We start from the raw sequence: 21,345 nt of genomic DNA, 5'->3' as shown, positions 1-21,345 counted from the left end.
GAGAGAGAGAGAGAGAGAGAGAGAGAGAGAGAGAGAGAGAGAGAGAGAGAGAGAGAGACTGGGTGAGCAGCGAGCCCCGGGATGCTTCCACCTTCTCAGTCCTGGGATTATAGATATGGACCACTGCGTCTGGCTTTTTTGTGGGTTTTTTTAAGGACCTGAAGTCACATCTTTGCTTTCACAGTGAACACTTTATGGAGAGCCATCTCCCAGCCCTCAAGAAGCCATTTAAAAAAAAGACCCCTGTGGAGCCATTCACCAGTCTATAAGAAGTAACTGAAACTCTTAGAATTCTAGCATTCTCTCCTTTTAGTTTTTAGATGTATAAATTTTCAGATGATGTCTTAAGTTTCTCGGAAGTCTTTGTTCTCTCTCTTCTGCTCATTCCGAGAGAACTGGAATGGCCACAGGGGAGAATTCATTTCATAAAGCAGACCTGAAATTCCTGGTAGAGTAACAGGCGTGGAGAAGATGAGGAGGGGGCAGTGGCCATCATCTTGAAGGAAGCAGAAATGTGTTTTCTTCAGATTCTCTGAACAATGACTAATGTAACTGACACCCTCACCGGTTTCTTAAAAAGTGCTTTAACAAAGTCTGTTGTGTGTCCATGGTTTTATAGGAGCAGGTGCTGCCTTCCCTTGTTGATAAAGCAAATACTGAAATGAAATGGGAGAAAATTTTCCTTTGTTTTATATTTTTACTTTAGTTTTTGAGATACTTGTTTTCAGTGATGCTAGAGGGTTTGGTTGTAATGCTAGTGGAACTGCTAGAGAATTATATAATCTTCCAGAATATCTCAGAATTCAGAAAGGGTCATCTAAAGTAGTTTCTCCTTTGTTTTTGACTGCAGAGCTATTATATTTTTGAATAATAAAAACAACTATGTGTTGTGCTTGCTTTCTGATACTTACAGTACCAATCGTGAGAGATTTGCTATTGTAGAAGTACATAATTCAGAATATTTAAGCTCCTGAGCACTTGGTAGTCATAGACAGTCAGAGAGAATTTTAGAGAATTATTTAAAAGGTTTAGGGATTGTATCCAAGTCTCATACTTAAATGGCATAGACATACATTATAGGTCACTAAAACATTCCTGTCAAATATCCTGTCATTTGTCACTTAGGAGAAAGGTACAGTGCTTATTAATTTTAAGAATTAAAATTAATTAATTGACTTATTAATTTTTATCTATGTGAACTCCACTTCACAAGAGTAAGAGATGGGGGGGGTGGGGAAAAAAAAAAGAGTAAGAGATGGTTCTTGGAGGTAAAATTTTAAGGGTTTCTGTTTAGTCTGCTTGGTCTCTGCAGTCTGTCCTGTATCTTATTAGATTTCTTCCTTAGCAGCCCTTGAGCTGACCCTAAGACACTGCTCTCCAGACTCTTCCTTCTCTTAGAAATCTCCCGACTCTGTATTTCTCATCTCCAAAAACAGGTCTATAAAGTCTGGGGTAGCTAAGTAACTGATCTTTGTTTTATTTTGTTTTTTTCATTAATTTTTTTTTAATGCGCCATCATTCAGCAGGTGACATAACACAAATGTTTGACTCTGGACCACATTTTTCAGGTAGATTGTTCTACTCTGTCAGTGTTATGTGGTGCTTCTTGAGTACCTGCAGAATTTTAGAGGATGTATTTTGAGGATGCCATATTAAATAGATTCATTGTGGACATTTGCTAATTATTTTGCTTAACAGAAACACACACACACACACAAACACACACACACACACACACACACACACACGTGTGCACGCGTCTTTTAAGAAAATGGAGCTAGACAGACCAGTTCTTCATTACTTGTTATAAAGAGTGAGCAGAAAGATCAAGCTGACTGTGGAGTTGTTCAAGAGCATGTTCATATATAGGCAGGAGTAATAGTATTATAGGCTGCTTATTAAAAACATGCTAGTAAAAACAAAACTCTCCCCCAAGCAAGATGTTGGGAAAGCAGAAAGATCAGCTCCATCAGTATGTTGGTTGCATCTTGATGACAATGTGATGTTGATTATCCAAGTTGTCACCAAATAGACTTGAACTTGAGCCTGTCATGCTCCATTGGGTGGCACTTTACCAACAGGAGACACTGCAGTACAGAGCGACAGTGTTTTTGCATCCTAAGTTCATTGATGATGACTTTCTGCTTTTATAAAAGTGTATAACATCCCAACGCACTGAAGAATGTGCAACAGCCTCCATGTGCACTCGTGGTTTTCTTCATTAGTGGATGAGAGTCTTTCCTGTGAGAAACTGCTGAAATAAAACAAATGTTAATATTTCAGAAGCCCAGCATGTCACTCCACTTTAGGTTTTTCCGGGATAAACAGGCAGTTGCTTATTCAAATCTCAATCCAAGGCAGGGAGTTGAGGGCTGGATTGGACATTAATAGCCACTAGTCAGGTGGTAGACAGATGTGGGGCTACTCTTTCCTCCAGTGCGTGAAATTGACATGGCAGCCTTCACCAAGGTCTCTTAGTGCGGGGGGGGGGGGGGGGGGGGGGGGGGGGGGGGAGGGGTTCTCCTGGCTTATTCATCCCTTTGCTTTCCTTTCCGCTGCTGCTTTTGCCTACACTAGATGTTATCTCAATGTATTTGCAAATCCTGGTTATGGAGTGGAGGAAGCACTGCATCTGTATCCATCTTCCCCAGGTTGTTTCTTATTCCTGCGAACCCGAACCTGTGCCCTTTCCTGCCATTCTGAGGTCTCACTCTGTGCCTCAATTGTCTGTGTCTGTGTCTGTGTCAATCCCAGTGTCTGTCTGTGTGGTTCCCTTGCATCCTGCTACCCGCCACAGTTTTCAGGTGTTATTATCAATGCCATAGGTGATATTTGATGTCATTAATCGCAACATCACACAAATTATCAAATGATTATTACCACCCCAATATGAAATTTCTAGAAGGAGTGGTGATTCTAGTTTCTTCACGAGTTAGTTTCTTGTGCTACTATTTGTGGCAAATGAAACAGCTCTCGAAGCAATGAGAAGAACGTCTAGGGAATATATGCTGTACAGCCACACTTTTAATAGTTGTTGATTTTTCCATGTGTTCCCTACCGTTTACTTAAGACAGTGTATTTTCTTAAATGGAAAGCGAACCATTACCCACAGTGGAAAATCGGGCCACATAGTTGATTGTAATAGTCCATGCATGAGCATGCTGTCTCATCAGAAACACACAAGAGCTCTTTCATGGAAATAAAAGTCTGTTTACACAATCCATTTTCTTTCTTTAGGCATGCTTTGTAATTATATTGAATTATTGCTATGCTACAATTCATGATCCTGTCGGGATTTCTATGCCTTTCTGCTGCATGCCTTTTGGTTGTTTTAATAATAGACTTCAAATCATTCTGGGCAACACAGCTGTGCTTGTCAAGAAAGGGAAAATCATGTCTGGGATCGGCTTAAAGGGCTTATTTCTAATTCCTTGCAATTGCTCATCTTTGTTATTTTAAAATGATTTTATCTTTCCTTGTATGTACAGATTTAAAATCTATTTTCAAATCCATCCTTTAAAAATCCACCACACCGTACTATTTATTCTTTATATTTTGTTATTGGCTTCCGACATATTTATTTATTTGAAATCTTAGATGTACTTGTTCAATTTTTTCTTTACTTTTCATCTGTTTTTTTATCTTAGGTATAAAATCAGAAGTGATGAAATAGTTTTCCTATTCTTTTCTTTTTAAAACAAAGACCCGTGTGTGTGTGTGTGTGTGTGTGTGTGTGTGTGTGTGAGTGTGTGTGTGTGTGTATTCTACAGCATGCTTTTGGAGGCCAGAGGACATTTGGGGGATTGAGCTCAGATCCTCAGGCACAACAGTAAGTACCTTGCCTTCAGAACCATAACTCTAGATCCTCCTCTCTTCATATTCTTAATCCTCAAGATTTTCTCCTATGATGGACTGATTCTTTGTCTACCAGTGCTACCCAGGTCCTAATCACAGGAATGAGGCTCTGATGGTATTCATGGGAAAGGAGATGCTGCTGTTAAATTCAGGATCTTAAGAAGGAGAATGGGTAGGTTCATTGTAGTTGTCCACTTGTATCCATAAGAGAGGTAATAAAAAAGACACATTAATCATTGCTGTAAGAGAGGAAAGATGGATTGGAATGGCTTGAGGAAGGGCTGTGTCTTAGTCAGGGTTTCTATTCCTGCACAAACATCATGACCAAGAAGCAAGTTGGGGAGGAAAGGGTTTATTCAGCTTACATTTCCATACTGCTGTTGATCACCAAAGGATGCAGGACTGGAACTCAAGCAGGTCAGAAAGCAGGAGCTAATGCAGAAGCCATGGAGGGATGTTCTTTAGTGGCTTGCACTCTCCTGGCTTGCTCAGCCTACTCTCTTATAGAATCCAAGCCCAGAGATGACACCACCCACATGGGGCCTCTCCCACTTGATCACTAATTGAGAAAATGCCCCACAGCTGGATCTCATGGAGGCATTTCTCCAACTAAAGCTCCTTTCTCTGTGATAACTCCAGCTGTGTCAAGTTGATACAAGACTAGCCAGTACAGGCTGTGACCTAAGAAATATAGGCAGTTACTAGAAGCTAAAAGGAGAAAGGAAAGATGTCTTCAAGTCTGTAAAAGGCACCAGCCCCGTGGACCGAAAGCTTGAGTGTCACCCTTGTTATTTTGATGTTTGAACTGCAAATCTATAAAATATTCAACTTAGAAAACAATGTTTTTCTACTGCATTTTTTATTTTGTTCTGACAGCAAATACGACACTAATACATAGGCCCTTGAATGTTTATAAATAATACTTCCAGAAGCCTAAATCCTGCTGGAGGAATATGTACTTAAAGAAAACCTCTTCCTACTCCTGCGAGAGACTTATCTGATAGTGTCTGACTCTACATATACCAAGCATCTCACTTGATTTATACTGAGGAATTCCTAAAATAGCTCTTTAAAGTAAATTCTATGGAGAAATTGAAAGTGATCTACTTAAAAATCAATATTGAAAATTATCGTATCTCTTTGTCAGAGCTCCTCATATAGTATGCTAAAGTTTAAAGAGAAAATTTGGTTTTTTTATGATGCTTCCTTTTTTACCTCTTTTACCCAACTATACCATTGAGCATAGGTGATTAAACTACATAGGTCATAGCACCTATGCCAATTCAGAAGGAGAAGAATAATTTAAGTTTGATTTTCTTTTTCCAGTAATTCATCATTATATATGCATAGGAAGGAAATTAAGTTTGAAACTTGAAACATGTTAAATGTTAGAACCTCTCAAACTTGCACGGACTTCATTGCTTCTCTTCTGTATTTAATAGAATGATATTGAGCCCTTTCCAAGCACACAGTCCCAGAAGGATGCTGCTTGCTATCCTTCTGCTCTTTAGTTCCTTCCAAAACTCATACACGTAAACTAAACACCAATGCAATAGATAGTCTTAAGATGTGGGGGCCTTCAGGGATTAAAAGGGACTGAAGGTGGAGTCCTCGACAATGCAGTTCATATCCTATGAGGGGAGCCAGAGGGAGCTTGTTTTCCCATTCCACCATGTGGATAGGACAAATCAAAAAGGCACTTTGAGGAATAGCCCTTCATCTGACTTCCACACAGAACTGTGGACAATACATTTCTATTGCTTAGAAAGTACATGAAGTATCTTGCTCTTACAATAGGCATGGATTAAAATGCTGGCCTCATGGGATTTTTAGTCTGATGTCAGTAGTCCTTAGTGAAGAGCTTGTAATATAAATGGGCAATTAGTATAGATCTGAAAAAAAAAATATAACAATAACATTATGTTCAACAGAACTCAGTAAGCACTTTAAAAGTGATATTTTTGAGAAAAATCATTAAAATATGAACAAAGAACTCCTAATTAGCATTTTCTTAACCCAATGGCTCTCATGGGAAACTTCTAGTCTGAAAAGTCTATCTTTGGCATGAGTTTGGGCCATGTTTCTAAGCAATCATTGACAGAAAATTAATTATAAGGCTGCCAGATGCTACAAGACTTGATCTTTTCATTTCCTTGAATACTAATTTTATTTTTTATCCCAATGTAAGGAGAACAAATGAATTAACACTTGCTTATATGAGAATCAGGTAAAAGTGAATCATGGAAGGTTTTGCCTAATGAGTTTGTGAAATAATGATAAATAATTCTCCCTATTAAAATACCATTGATGGAATATAACTGGCTACAGTGTCTCATTGTGAAATGTTTTATTGCTTTGGAGAAACGGTTTAATTTGAGTTTTAATTGGTACTGAAAATTTGGAGAACATCCATTTTGCAAATAATGACTAATAGAGAGTTATTTTGAATGAACAATGAGTAGAATTTGTCACCAAGTACTTAATAAACAATTAAGTGATTCCTCATGGATAAAGTGGCCTGTTTCTGATGGAAATTTGTTTAACACAAAATAAGTGTTAGCACTATAATTATTGTAGTTGGAGCAATTAAAAAGGAAAATAATAGATTTCAAAGATAGCTGTCTTAATAGAGAGCATTTGAAATGTCAATAACTAGTAATTATTTGGAGTTTTGCATTAAACATTAACCAAAGGTTACTAACTAATGAGTTCTTATCTTTTAATGAGTGTTGAAGTAAACAATTTTAATAAAACAATTTAGACTATGATTTTGTTGCAGTTCATGCATAAACCCAGTAATATGTAATTTATAATTAATAGAAAAGTAGCTTTGATATTTGTTCAAAATAAAATAAACCATAAGAGTAATAAATGATAGATAGGTTGAGACAATGAAGTAAAGAAGCTCCAGTTGGAGGAATTGTTCATTGGAATATTATTTTCATAGATATATGTTAAAGATAGTAAAGTAGGCCATGGATAGCTTAGTTGGTAAGGTGCTTGCCATAGAAGCATGATTCCCTGAGTTTGATCTAAAAAATCCAGACTTTAAAAGGTTTGGCATAATTGCATGCAGACCTCCCAGCATGGGGAGGTAGAGATAGGTGAATCCCTGGGGCTTACTCTTGTCTACTCAATGAGCTCCAGGTCCAGGGGACACAGTATTAACAAATAAACAAAAACAAAATTGCTAACAGGATGATGGCTCTAAGAATTGACACTTATGGGTGACCTTTGATCTCTACATGCACACAGGTACACATGTACTCACACTCATAACTACATATGCACCCACACTAACACCTACTGAAAATGGATCATCAAAGGAGTCTGAAGTGTATGTAGTATATTGTACTTACCCTAGTGGATCTTCTAGAAAGAAGGGTGAAGAGAGGTACTATAAATGTGTTAGCAGTGTGTTGACATTTTTTACTTAGAAGTAGGGCGCCATTAAGAAATGTTGACTAGTGCACAAAGTCTAGCACATGGTGAATTAATTACACTGGATGCAAGATGTTTTTCTGAAGCGAAGGAGACAAGCTAACAAGGCTAAGAAACTAGCTCGTGGTCAAAGTGTTTCAAATGTAGAGTGGAGATCTGAATCAGGACCTTCACGTTTTCAAGTCTACGATGCCATAGTACTCAGGCTTATCAATTGGAGTAATGTAATTTTTTTCTGATATATCTTCACTGTAAGTGGTGACAAATTCCACAGACATGTCTTCATTCAAATACATCATGTACTGTACTCACCCCCATTCCTACCTCTATCACCCCTCCTTTCAGCCCCTTTCTTCTTCAACATTCTGATTTTTATTCTCTTGTGATCAGTGGGAAAGCCTACTAATAAAAGGAGAGGGACAAATGATGGCGGGACAAAACCATCTATGAAATTAAACTCTTTTTCCTTTTGTGTTTTCTTTTATCGAAAATAGATTCTTTTCTCAAACTATAGAGTGTCCCCTCCCTCTACTCCTCCCAGTTTCTCCCCAACTCTCCCTCCCTCCAGATCCACTTCCTGTCTGTCTTTCATGACAAAAATCAGGTTTCTAAGAGATAACCAAACATGACAAAATAAAATATAATATATAATAAGATGAATTTTAAAAATTGTCATATTGAAGTTGGACATGACAACCCAACAGGAGGCAAAGAGTCCTAAAAGTAGGTGATAGAGTCAGAGACCTACTCATTCTTACAATCAGGAGTCCTGTGAGAATACTCATCTAATAGCTATAGTAAATCAGACGACCCAGTGCAGACCCATGATGTCCTGGTGTCTTCCGTCTCATCTGGCTCTTACAATCTTTCTGCCTCTTCTTTCCCAGCATTCCCTGAGCTCTGTGGGAGACGGGTTTGATGAAGACCTCCCATTTAGACTTCCTCTGCGTGTAATGTCTGGCTGTGGGTCTCTTTATCTGTTCCCATCTGCTGCAAGAGGAAGTGTCTATGATGATGTCTGCATAGGAAAATGATCTATGCCTCTAGCAGAATATCATTAGAAGTCATTTCATTGATTTCTTTAAAAAAGATCAGTCTTGTTTGGTTATACCTTAGGTGTCTGGGCTAGCTAGTCTCTGGTTCTTTGTTATCCCAGGAGTCTTTGGTATGAGTTCCTTGATTGGGCCTTAGGCAAAATCAGACACTGGTGAGTTGTCTCCACAAGTTCTGTGCCACAGTTACCCTAGCATATTTTGCAGACAGGACATATTGTAAGTCAAAGGTTTTGTGTCCATGTTTCTTTTTCAGTAGCCTTCAGGGTCCTTTCCCATACCAAAGAGACTAGAAGATAGGGGTGAACTCTTTATGCAGTCACCAGTTCGACATTTCCATGTTCAGTGAATTGTGTGGGTGCTGCCCTAGGCAATGGGATAATATTCTTGGTTGGTGGAAAGCAACTCTTTGTCTAAGCAACAGCCTGTGTTGTTTGAGAGTTTCTAGGGGATCCTTTGGCCAACAACTCACTTAAATGTAACCAACTAGAAGCCTTGCCTGGACAAGAAATGGCTAGTTGACTCTGTATTCCCTACTACAAGGAGTCCTCATTAGGATCCATGGAACTAGGTTGACACGGTACCACTCAAACACTCCCTAATTCAAACCATCTCTCATTGCACTATCTCACCATCACCCAAGACGTGAATCCCACATCTGTCTCCACCTTCCCCAAGTCTCCCAGTAAAATCTATTCTAATTTTCCCTTCCAGGGAGATTCATGTGTCCCTCCTAACCACCATCACCCCTTTTTCCTTACATCTCTGGGTCTATGGATTGTAACTAAGTTATTATTTTCTTATTGGCTAATTTCAATTTGTAAGTGAATACATATTATTTTATCTTCTAGGTTTGAGTTTCTTAATTCAGGATTACTTTTGTATAGTTCCATCCATTTGTCAGCACATTTTATTATGTCATTTTTGACAGCTGATTTTAGGTGCTGAGTTTTTGGTCCTGGCATAGTCATCGATGCACACTGTCTGTATAATGTTACTTGACTGGAACATGCACACTGTCTCTGGTCACTCTCCAGGGCAGAAGTGTGGATCCTATTTTGATGCCATTTCTATTTCAGTTTTGTTTATTTGGATTGGTGTTATCCCATAAGCCCAGCAGCTTTGTGATGTTACAGTTCCTGTTTCGATCTTTGTTTCATTTGTGCTAGAGAGTTCAGATCATGGGATGGACAGTAGTTGGTATAACTAGAAGACCCATTCCCATGCCTTTGATGCTTTCACATTTAAGTACTTGCTGTTGTTCATTTTCTTATAGAGAGCTGGTGAGTCACACTCCAGTCCGTGGTTCGGATGAGATTTCCACTGGGTGGAATTCTGCACTGTTCTGACTCAGTTTTATTTCCCTTTCAGATAAATGTATTCACTGTAGTCCCTGGTTCTCCATGGCAGGCCAGGCAAAGAGAGAGGGATGTTTTCTCCTGCAGCCACATAGCTGTGGAAGCTGTGAGGGACTTTGTAAAGTCACCTCTTGCCTTTAATCTGATAAGGTGATGATAAGAGATTTTTCTGCCACTTAGATGGTGTACAGAACTCAAGACCCCTGCCTGGGCACAGGCCTGCTCAGTGAAGATCCAGTGTTGGTGGTGCTTCTGAATCTCTTTGTTTCTCTTTCCTTTGATCTCTCCTCCTCTCTCTGTTGCCATGGATGCCATGGGGCTTTGTCCCTTGCATTAGCCTCCGACATTCTTCTCTGTGAATTATCTAGTCCTGAGAGTCATGATGAAATTTTCTGAGGCTCTTCTGTGTTTTATGCTGTTCTTCCAACCACCTCCATTTGAACTCCATCTACCTCCTCATTGCAGGTCAAGGTGTCTTAAGCATCTTGCTCTCCTCTTGTTCAAAGCTTCCTGTCTTTCTTTAAAACTGAAACCATTTTATCTGTACTGTTCATCTCATATGCTAGCCGCTCTCTAAGTGTCTCCAGTTTGTCCCACAAATTCTATCAGTCAGTGTCTGGGTGTCATCTGCTACCTCCTGATTCCAGATTAGTGTAATTTTTGAAAAGTCATTTGTGTAGAGACAGCATCACACCATTGTCATTTTCCCTATGGATGGCTTGTGCTTTTACAAGGGTCCTGATGCTTTGTATGAACTTTCTCTGTCTTCTGCCAGTGTCTACTGATAAAATATGCTTTGAACTTAGTGTACTAATAAGTATCATGAATGTATCTTGAATTAGGTAGAATCATTGATTAAATATTTGCAAAGAAGTAAAGAAATAACATGGAAAAACACTTTTTAAAATGTAATTATTCTGTAAAAGGTTAATTTTGCATAACTTAGCCATATAGTTTTGGAAATTGGTAGAACATAAAGTGTTTCCAGTAGTACCAGTTGCTGAGTGGAAATTTTAATATAATATATAAAAAATCTTCTGAACTTCAACCCAAAATATTAGAGCAGCTTAACCTATAATTATGCAAAGTAAGCTGAAGTTAATTAAAGGTTAGCATTGCTTTAATCCCTCCCAGATATCATCTTGAATGTTATTATGAAATATTGATATAGTATCCATAAAATTAATTAACGGTAAGCAAATTGGCAGACATATTCTACAAGGTAATTTGTTTAGTGTAAAGAATGCTAATGAATTTTTAATATTTCCATCTCTGTATGTATATATACTACCCTACTAAGACAGGACAATCTAGTATGAAAGTAAAATACAGTATCCTTAATCTGATAGGGAATTTCTGGGAGCCATGCACAGAAGATAATGATGGATTCTCTTTAAGTACACGATATTCTCTAATTGTCATTTTATTTATTTTTCATTCATACCTACTTCTAAAAATATAGAGGAAAATAATTGAAATCTGATTGAATATGTCACACCATAGCAACTGTACCAAGGAAATGAGTTAAACTGTGAGTGGGGGTGGCTCCCAGGTATCTCTAAGTCCCTAGTCTCCAGACAAAAGCAAAATGAAATGAGACAGACACTTAAGCATGATCTTCCAGTAAAAGGAAGCCTTTAACATCTCTGATGATTAGATGTATTTTGTATTGTGCCCACACTAAATACGCTTTCTTCACAAAATGATGTGACTGTACTTTATTAATAAATAAAGGAATCACTAATGAAGAGAAGACTCCGTCTGCGGTAGTCTCATAGTAGTATCATTGACTGAACATGGAACTGTAGCATTTCTTATATTGACCCTTGTTAAGAATGAGTTGTCTATAAGAATACGGTGAATAAATATTTAACTTTACCAGTTTAAATATAGAATTATGTGATGGTGTCCTTTGGCAAAGCACAGTACTTAAAGAAAGCAATTAAAATCATCTTTGACTATGAAACTTTATAATATCAGTGATTAGGATAGATCATATCAGGGACAGGGATGGTTAGAAACTCGAAATATAATCCTAGTGAATGTTCACTATGATCTCAAGTTGAATACTACCATGTGCTTATGTAAAGTACAATGATCAAAACTTTCTGAGAAACTGACTTAGCATAAGGCGTATTACTCCTGAAGGAAAGTCATAGATGACTGTGGAGTAGATACAAAGGTTTGCAAGACTTTGTGTCTCCTGGAAGCTTGGAGGGGGTTGTTTTAGTAAATAATCACTTTACCTCCATTAGAATAATGTATGTATGTGTGTGTACATGTGTGTATGTAAGCGTGCATGAGGGTGCTTGTGTGTGTGTGTGCATGTGTATGTGAGTGTGCATGAGTGTGCTTGTGTGTGTGTACGTGTGTATGTGAGTGTGCATGAGGGTGCTTGTGTATGTACGTGTATGTGAGTATGCATGAGTGTGCTTGTGTGTGTGTGCATGTGTATGTGAGTGTGCATGAGTGTGCTTGTGTGTGTGTACGTGTGTGCACATATGCTCGCATTTGCAGATGTGCCTGTGTGCTGCCAGTTTTTGTATTCTGAATGAAAAGACACTTTTACTCCATCTGGGTCCAAGTTCATTTGATTAAAAAGTGTCTTCTCAATGCTGTGACTGCAAAGTCAGTGTTCAGGCACATGCAGGTATGCTCAGATAATCCTTAACTGACTTAACTCGGAACTTCTATAGTCTGTATATAATATGCAAGGCAGTTTATATGTTGAATTTTAAAATCATTTTTACTTTTATATGATATGTTAATTCACATTGATGTGGAGCACTGTGATATCTCAGTAGGCTTGTAGAATATACAGTAGTCATTTATAAAAAACTGAACACACCTATTATGTCAGTGTGTTACTGTTTTTCCTATATTCCGTGCAGTTTGCTGATGGAGATGAGTAGGCTGCACGGTACTTTCTCAGCTATGGCTAGGAAAGTGCACAGTTATTCAGTGTCTTACCTCCTCTGCATACTGAACAGAATCTGAGTACAAAAAGAAAATGATAAGAAGAGTATGTTTCCTGCTTTTATTTTTCCCTCTGGCATCCCTGTTTACAGCTGATTTAAAATATTTATACATATGGAAGGCATATATACTTATACCATGTAGTGAGGTATTAGTTTTAGTTTTTAACAAAAGGTGACCTAGTTCTTTGTATCTACTTATGTGGATTTAGAGTTTAATTATGTGATTTAATTCATTTTCCAAACAGCTTTGAAGGGATGACATATGAACTTTGAACTGTTGTCTATAAAATTCCTGAAACCCAATATAATGTGTGCCTTGAATTCTTTTGTATGCAGTTGGTGTAGTGGACAAAGTGAAAGCCATCAATGTTGCATTTTAGTGTGCACTGATAACTCAAGTTTGTGCCAGAACTTGTCTTACCCACTTCTTCCCCTTCTCTTGTCTTCTTTGAAATAGGGTCTCACTCTATAGCACTGGTTAGCCTACAATTCATTATGCAAACCACCTGAATTTGCCTCTGTCTCCCAAATTCTGGGATTATAACACCATGTCTGGCCAGAGATGCATATTCATTGGTAAACTTAAAATATTTTTGTCAGTCATACATATTTTTTTTTGGATTCATATATTTTTAGCAGAGAATGCCCCCAAAATTGATTGTTATAGTTTTGTGCAATTGTTTCTGAACATGAACTAAGAAATGACTAAAATAAATTAAGTATAACAACATTTTTAAATTTTTTCATCTATTTTGGTCTGTTTCATATAGTCCAAAACTCATTATATGCCTCAGGCTTTGTGCTAACTCATATGTTTGAATGGTAATGAATACATTTTCCTTAAACATCACAAGAATATATATCAGTCCTCTGAATCAGAATTCTATAAATGTGCTCATTCATGTGCAAATGGATTTTTGAACAAAGAATGCATATTACACTGAACATGTTTGGATCTGGATATGTACAGATTTCTGTTTCTTTTTAGTCTTCTATAAACAATGCTTTGTAGTAACTTTTCCCACAACATTTACATAGTATTAGGTATTATATCTAATGGTTTAAATGTATATAGGATTGCATAAACCAAATGCAAATTCTAAGCCATTTTATATAGAGATTCTGACATTCACATGGAGTCTTAAAAACAATTACTAGTAGGTATTAAGAAACAATGGAGTATGTAGAGTTACATGTGTCTATGTGTGTGTGTGTTGTTACCTTATTGATTGCTTTTCTGTTTATCAAAAGACATATGCAAATGTTTCCCTCTGTTTTCTATCTATTAGTTCATCCTTCTTTGGGAGCAGGAAGAGTAGTTGGTGTCTTCGGAAGTTTTCTTGTTTAGATGATGCTCTCACTCAGTCATGTGCGATTATTTGCTTGCTACTTTAACAGTAAACATACTTTAATTGCTAAAATGGTCTGTAAAATCACGTCATGCCTGCATTTACTTTACTTTTAAGCAATTAAAAATATCAATGGAATATGCTTTTCCCTTCCCCAGGACTATAGAGTTAACATTTTCTTGAGACAGAAATGGAACGACCCCAGGCTCAAGCTACCTAGTGACTTCAGAGGCTCAGATGCACTGACAGTTGACCCCACCATGTATAAGTGCTTGTGGAAGCCTGACTTATTCTTTGCAAATGAAAAAAGTGCCAATTTTCATGATGTAACCCAAGAAAATATTCTGTTGTTTATTTTTCGGGATGGAGACGTCCTTGTGAGCATGAGGTACCCTGTTCTATTTAGTTCTTGTGTATTTGTATTTTCCTTTTCAATTCAGTGGATCTCAGAGTTGCATACTCAATGATTCCAATGTTTCTTCTCTTGCCCTCAGGTTGTCTATTACTCTTTCATGTCCTTTGGACTTAACTCTGTTTCCCATGGACACACAACGCTGCAAAATGCAACTTGAGAGCTGTATGTAAATGAGGTTATAAATGATTTGGGGAATAAAATGTTTATATCTAGATAATGTATTCTCTTATTGAGTTGTATAATTGTGAGAACCATAATGCTTCTCTGACCATACTCACATCATACTGCATAGGCTAATCTTGAAGAAGGCAGAGCTTCCTGTTGTAGCTGGCTTTTTAGCGAGTTGACATTGGTTTGTGTACTTTTTATTCTGAAGGCTGGACTTACTTGGATTGGCAATGTTAAAAATATAGAGAAAATTATAGTCCTAAAATATAATTGCTTTGTGTTAATAGTTTTACAGTAAAAAAATGGAAAATATTGAAAAGTAAGCCCAACCTAGTATGCATTTTCTATGAAGCATAGAAAAACTATTTTTTACAAATGTGTATTTTATGTTCCTATGATTGTGTTTTTAGTTTATAAAAGTTTTACTAAGTGCTATAACCTGAAACTTCTATAAAACATATTCACTAATTTTCTATGATGATTATCTTTAGAAAATAATAAGCCATAAACCTTGATAAATGAATACTGATGTCATAAAGAATCTTTACTGTAGATACTTAAAGATTAAGCTAGTTTAATGAGTTATAACAACCTTGTAAAATATTCTATGTATGTTTTGTTAGATTATATGTTATTTAGTGGTTTTTGTGTTTTTTAGCACTCTAAATGAATCCTAAATTTTAATGATTTTTTTATTGCTTTCTAACAATGAGATTATGTTTAAGTCTATGCATTGTTTTAATACCAAGTTCTGGAATTACACTACCATGTCTGGCCAGAGATACATATTCATTAGTAAACTTAAAATATTTTTGTCAATCACACATGATATATATATATGTATGTATCTATACATACATATATATATATATATACATACATACAATATATATATATCAGAATATGCTTAATACAGATTTCAATAAGTCGATATTCACTCACTGCACTCATTTAAATACTTGGTTGGATTTTAGAAACCAATGATATTTGCGATCTTTTGTTAGGTCATTTCAGGGTGTTGTTCTAAATTGGTACCACATATCCTAATTCCAGCCCATGAACTCCTCATTACTTCAATGATGCTATAATGATGACCTCTTATACTGCAGTCTTACTTCACTTAGACTGCCACGATGCAATTCCTTCTAGGAATCTGGCAGTGATTTATTTAATATCATGTCTGTTTTAAAACTTTAGGTACATAGTACATGATTATAAATGGAAATAGGCAGAGATCTTCAGGCTCATTGTCACGGTTTTTACTAATAGGGATGCAGTAGATATTTTCTATACATGGTGGTCTAGGATTCTATCTGATTTTGATGATTATTTAATTTATTCTTTCTTTATGATGTTGATATGTTATTCTTGTGCTGATATTTTGTGCATGGTCAAGATTAGGACACTGTGAATTTTAAATTTCAAATACATAACATAATGTCATGATTTCTTACCTTTTCTGTGTTTAATAAGGGTTATTAAAATAATGAGAAAGCATTGATACACACATTTTAATCTAACTTGTTTATTTACTTATTGTAGTTGGTTATACAACTGATGATTTAAGATTCATCTGGCAGTCAGGAGATCCTGTTCAATTAGAAAAAATTGCTTTACCTCAATTCGATATTAAAAAGGAGGATATCGAATATGGCAACTGTACAAAATACTATAAAGGCACTGGTAAGTGATGTCTTAGAAAGTAAAACTAACCACCCAGGTTTCAAAGTTTTGTTTTAGCTTTAATTATAGACTAAGGAAAGAATCAAACAAAATGATTTAAAATAAGATAAATGTAAGAAATATATCCTTATAACCATGTGTTAAAACCTTTTATACAGAATATTCATTTAAGATGTTTGATCTTTTAATTAAGAAATAGATGGGGTTTTCTCTATGTAATTCTCTTGGTAAGAGCCTGTCAATATTTCAGTACAGTAACACAAACTTTTTCAAGTAATGGTTTTCTTAGATGTTCTTAGTTTTGACAAGTTTATCTTTGGAACTAAGCATTTAATATAGCACAGTATAATCTATCTTTATTCCTCTGTTGTCTTGTGAGCAGTTTTATTTAGATGAGAATTAGACTGTCTTGTTAATTTTAAAAGCATTGATCTTTATGGTACATGAGAAGCAATAAGAGTAAGAGAAAACTGATCATCAGTGAATATTCCTTGTGTAGTATTATTTGTCAGGTCCTAGGATATGAAAGGCAAAGCAAAGTAACCCCGGTCATTAAACTACCATGAGCTTTTGAAGAACTTCAAAAGTCACTCCCCTGCTCTTATAAAATACAGTGTTCAGCCTCAGCGTCTGCACTGTCAGCTTATGGCACTAAGGGAGTTCAGTTTCAGTAGCATTAAGGCATTTCACTTAACAATTTAAAGTTAAGATTTAATACAGAAATTTGATTATGCAAGCTGCCTACAATTCTGCACTGAAAAACAAGTCATGACAAAGTACATAGGAGCTACGTTTATGGTTTTGGAAGCATTTATATTATGCAAAAGGTCTACTATTATGATGTCATCAAGTGAAAATACTTTAAATTGAGTGAAGAGTTTCATATTCACAGTCCTAATATAAATACATGCAGGATTAGGAAATTTTGTATTAAACTTAAAGTAAGCATCTGCTGTTAACTGTCAAATGAATTAATGACATTATATACTCTTATGGGGAGACTTTATAGTAAATTACAGGATACATTATAAATACAATAATAAGTAGTTACTGAATTTAAATGGTAAAAAGTGAAAATTCCTTATTTCCTAGAAGGTAATTAGAGCATGTGGTGCAAAGAAATAATTTAGAAGACAGCTCTAGAGTCCCGTAAAGGGCTTCAAGGTAATTTTTGATTAATCATAAATAAGACCTTTTAATTCCAGTAGCTGCAAACAGTGACAGCGAGGTTGTAACTAACATTATTTGGACATTTACTATGTTTCATATTATTATCAGTATTTATATAAATCAGAAGTAAAATATTCAATATTTAGATAATACTTGCAAAACTTTGTAAAACCAGATAGTTCAAAATGTATGTGATACTAAACATGCAAACTTGTATACAATTATGTAGGCATATACATATATTTATGTTTTCACACAGTATTAGCAAAACTATTTTGTAAAGGAATTCTGAATTGCTATTAACTTTACTGAAATTATGCGATTCCATGACTAACAGATAGTGAAGGTGAAAAATATGGGAACACAAATGAAAATAATTAAATTGGGTGCCTAAGTGAATAATGAAAGAAAATGACACATGAAATGGAAAGTAAATTGAAATTTCCCAATGCACATTTATATCAATTAGCTGCCCACCTGCCTCTCATAAATATAACAGACTAGAGAAAGATCAAAAAGATCAAGAAATGTTCCTAATAAAAGTTTATGAAGCAAATCACTGTAATATCCAACATACATTTTACAGCTACATGCATCGACAGCTCATGAAGACCCCTAGTGAGGACCTTTATGAAAGTACATGGTGGAACTCTGCTTTGAAACACATGGGATACGGCCTTTAGTCAGGATCCCTTTAAACATAATGAGGTGGAATGTACATTTTTATTTTAAATTATACTAATTTATAGTGACTATGTATTAGAATATATAGCATGAATACTATATATTAGATATGACTATGTATTAGTATATATGGCATGAATACTATATATTAGATATAGTTTAGTATATATAATATACAAAGTATCTGGAAAAGCTTCATATATATGTATATACTGTAAATATACATATATGTATAATTGCTTATAGTTACGTATGTTTCGTTCTTCAATTCATATTCAGTAGGTGAATAAATGATAGTGTTACAAAATAATATTGTTGCTGCATAAAGTGATATTATTACAAAACAAGGTACTTTGAGTACCATACTTAGGAAGTACTATGAGTCGTTTTCAATCTATCATTTGTAAGTACAAAATAGTTTCTGGTATTAGGAAAAGTTATACTTTTGAAATATTGCACATGGTCATTAATTAGGAACATATGGTTTTGTTATCAGGGGAGTAAGTTTAAATGGGTGCCAGGATAGACAATGGCTATCCCCTTGTCTTGTAAGACCTGTAAACAATATACTATATTGCTTTGTTTTTAATGAAGTTAAAACTAGAGAGCTGCACATTTTGTTTCTGATGTCATCGTCAGCATGTGCTCCCATTCCTACCCATTCACTGCTTCTTTTCCATGTTATCACCTCTCTAATCTCCCTGAGACAGCATTGGGTATTATCCATAATATGAGCAGAATAGCTTTCTCATGTAACTTAAAATGCTTTGTATCCCCCTTTATGTCAAAATTTAAGACTATTCTATGAAAATATTGTTGAACAGATATAAAGTTTTTTTTAGTGTTTGAAACACATTTGTTTTTCCCAGTTAGAATGACTATTATTTTTTAACTATAAGGCAGCGGATCATAACATTACTCTTCCATCCATAATTAGTTCATTTATGTATGGTTTATATGTTGGTTTCAATCATTTAAAATAATTATGCACAGTGCCAACTGAAAACAACAGGAGTCTTTTAACCTTTGGTATTTATACATAATCTTAATTTTATTAAATGGTAAATGCCATTTTTATATTAATTAACTATTTTCTTTTGGAGTGGTGAGGCACACCTGTTATTTCAGAACACTGATATAGAAGGATTATAAGTTTGAGGTCAGCCTGGCCTATATGGAGCAACTAGTCCAAAATAATTAAACTTATTAAACAATAAGCATTATATGCAAACTGCTAACCAAAAGGACCAAAATATCTGGAAAAGAATCTCCACTTGGAAGTATGTCTTCTCTTCAAATGGAGTTTTGTCAGACTATTTCTGTCACTTGTCTACTTTTCTTTTCTTCTTGCCCCACCCCTCCCTCAGGACAACAGAACCCTTCACCAGACTCCCAATACTTATGAGTAAATTTTGGTTGATGCTTTGGAAGTTCTAGAATGATATTCTAGAGCAGTTCCTGCACGTATCTCAGCAGGAGAGAATACAAGTTGAAGTTTGAGAGCCTTGAAGTGCAGGATGGATGGAGGTGGACAGGAAAGTCCTGTCTTCCCACTTCAAAGTCCTTGGGTGGTCACTAAAAACCTGTCATTGTTCCCCCTACTGTCTAACACTTACCTAAAGTCTTAAGGGTTAACTCTGACTGTGACCTCTTGGAGACTGTGGTATCTCCCACCCACCAGATGTAGTTCACACAAGGCTGGACTTTAGGCTGACGGATACAGGCCAAGTATGTTTCCTCTCAAAATGAAACCGCTGCTTTGATTTGTGGTGGGATCTCACAGGTTCATCCTCCCTGCTAGTGCCTCAAACAAGGGAAAGATCAAGGGTTGCAGACTCTCACACCAACTTAGTGCCTGTGCATGCAAACTCTGCTCCTCAGTAACATGTGAGGTGGGGGGAAGCAGGTTCCACCCACTTTATAAAGTGTCTTCAACTAAAGGAAAACCCTTTACAGTGCTTATTTCTGACATTTTCATTGGTATCCTGTCCCTTGAAGGTCCTTCTAAGTGATGGTTCTATATAGGTCTGGTTCTCACAACTGTCACTTGTATGGCTTTGACAGGTTACTACACTTGTGTGGAGGTCATCTTCACCCTGAGGAGACAGGTTGGGTTCTACATGATGGGCGTATATGCACCAACCTTGCTGATTGTGGTTCTCTCCTGGCTTTCTTTCTGGATCAACCCTGATGCTAGTGCTGCCAGAGTACCTCTGGGTAAGCTTCCCTGCTTCTATTCTACCACAACTGTGCGGCCTTGTTGAGCATCCTATCCTGAAAGTGTGAGGCCCATAAAGTCCAAGTGCAACAAGTAGAAAATTACACACTTTCACTTCCTGGTAAAGCTTAATAAAAACACCATGTATAAAACTACCTTCTGCCTTTAAGTATACACGTCTATGAACTATAAATGAATATTTTTTAAACTTGGGTCCTAGCCTTATGACTTCATATAATATATGCAAATATTTCAAAGTCTAAAATCTCTGAAAAGCTTCTGGTCAATGCATTTCTGAACAGGAATCCTAAGCAATGCCATTTTGTGGTGAAGTACAACCAATTTAAGTTTATCCCCAACTAGTCAACAAATTAATGAAACTCAGATTATGGGGGTAACTCCTAATCTACATTTCTACCTGCTGGTCCAGCTACCTCCTGAGCAGTGTTCCCCAAATACTTGCTGTTTCTCCTGGCCATGTGCTCATGGTGTATCTTGTATCACAGCACCTTCCTTTCTTTTTTTTTTTTTTTTTCCGAGACAGGGTTTATCTGTGTAGCCCTGGCTGTCCTGGAACTCACTCTGTAGACCAGAAATCTGGCCTTGAACTCAGAAACCCGCCTGCCCCTGCCTCCCAAACACTGGGATTAAAGGCGTGCGCCACCACGCCCAACTGCACTTTCCTGTCTTCCCCTTGATATCCTGCCTCAGACTCCCAAGCCTGGGAACCTAAATCCCATCTAACTCTCTTCTGCCCAGCAATAGGCTGTCAGCATCTTTATCCAACCAATAGTTTTAAAATAAGGAGCAAGGTCATATAGTATTGCTTTGGTGTAGTGAGGATTCTCTCATCCCTAAGGGCAACACAACCTTGTAATTATTAATGTAATTTAGCATTACAATACATAGCAAAAGACCAAACCTCAACACATGTGATGTGCATCAGCAACTACTTTGGAGCAGAGAATTTAGAA

The 21,345-nt window shown here is 36.5% G+C and overlaps 1 protein-coding gene across 4 annotated transcripts in view; it reads left to right on the top strand.

Moving 5' to 3' along the window:
• Glrb (glycine receptor beta) overlaps positions 1 to 21,345 on the top strand; it is a 70,269-nt gene that overhangs the window by 37,502 nt on the left and 11,422 nt on the right. For all 4 annotated transcript variants that reach the window (XM_021195412.2, XM_021195411.2, XM_029537946.1 and 1 more), the window contains exons 5-8: positions 14,192 to 14,421; positions 14,528 to 14,610; positions 16,159 to 16,299; positions 20,218 to 20,370. In XM_021195412.2, coding sequence (XP_021051071.1) covers positions 14,192 to 14,421; positions 14,528 to 14,610; positions 16,159 to 16,299; positions 20,218 to 20,370 — 607 coding nt within the window. The remainder of the gene's footprint in view (positions 1 to 14,191; positions 14,422 to 14,527; positions 14,611 to 16,158; positions 16,300 to 20,217; positions 20,371 to 21,345) is intronic.

Source organism: Mus pahari, chromosome 4 (genome assembly GCF_900095145.1).
Source record: "Mus pahari chromosome 4, PAHARI_EIJ_v1.1, whole genome shotgun sequence".
NCBI lineage: Eukaryota > Metazoa > Chordata > Mammalia > Rodentia > Muridae > Mus > Mus pahari.
Note: the sequence above shows the minus strand (reverse complement) of the source record. Positions and strands in the feature narration are given on the sequence as shown.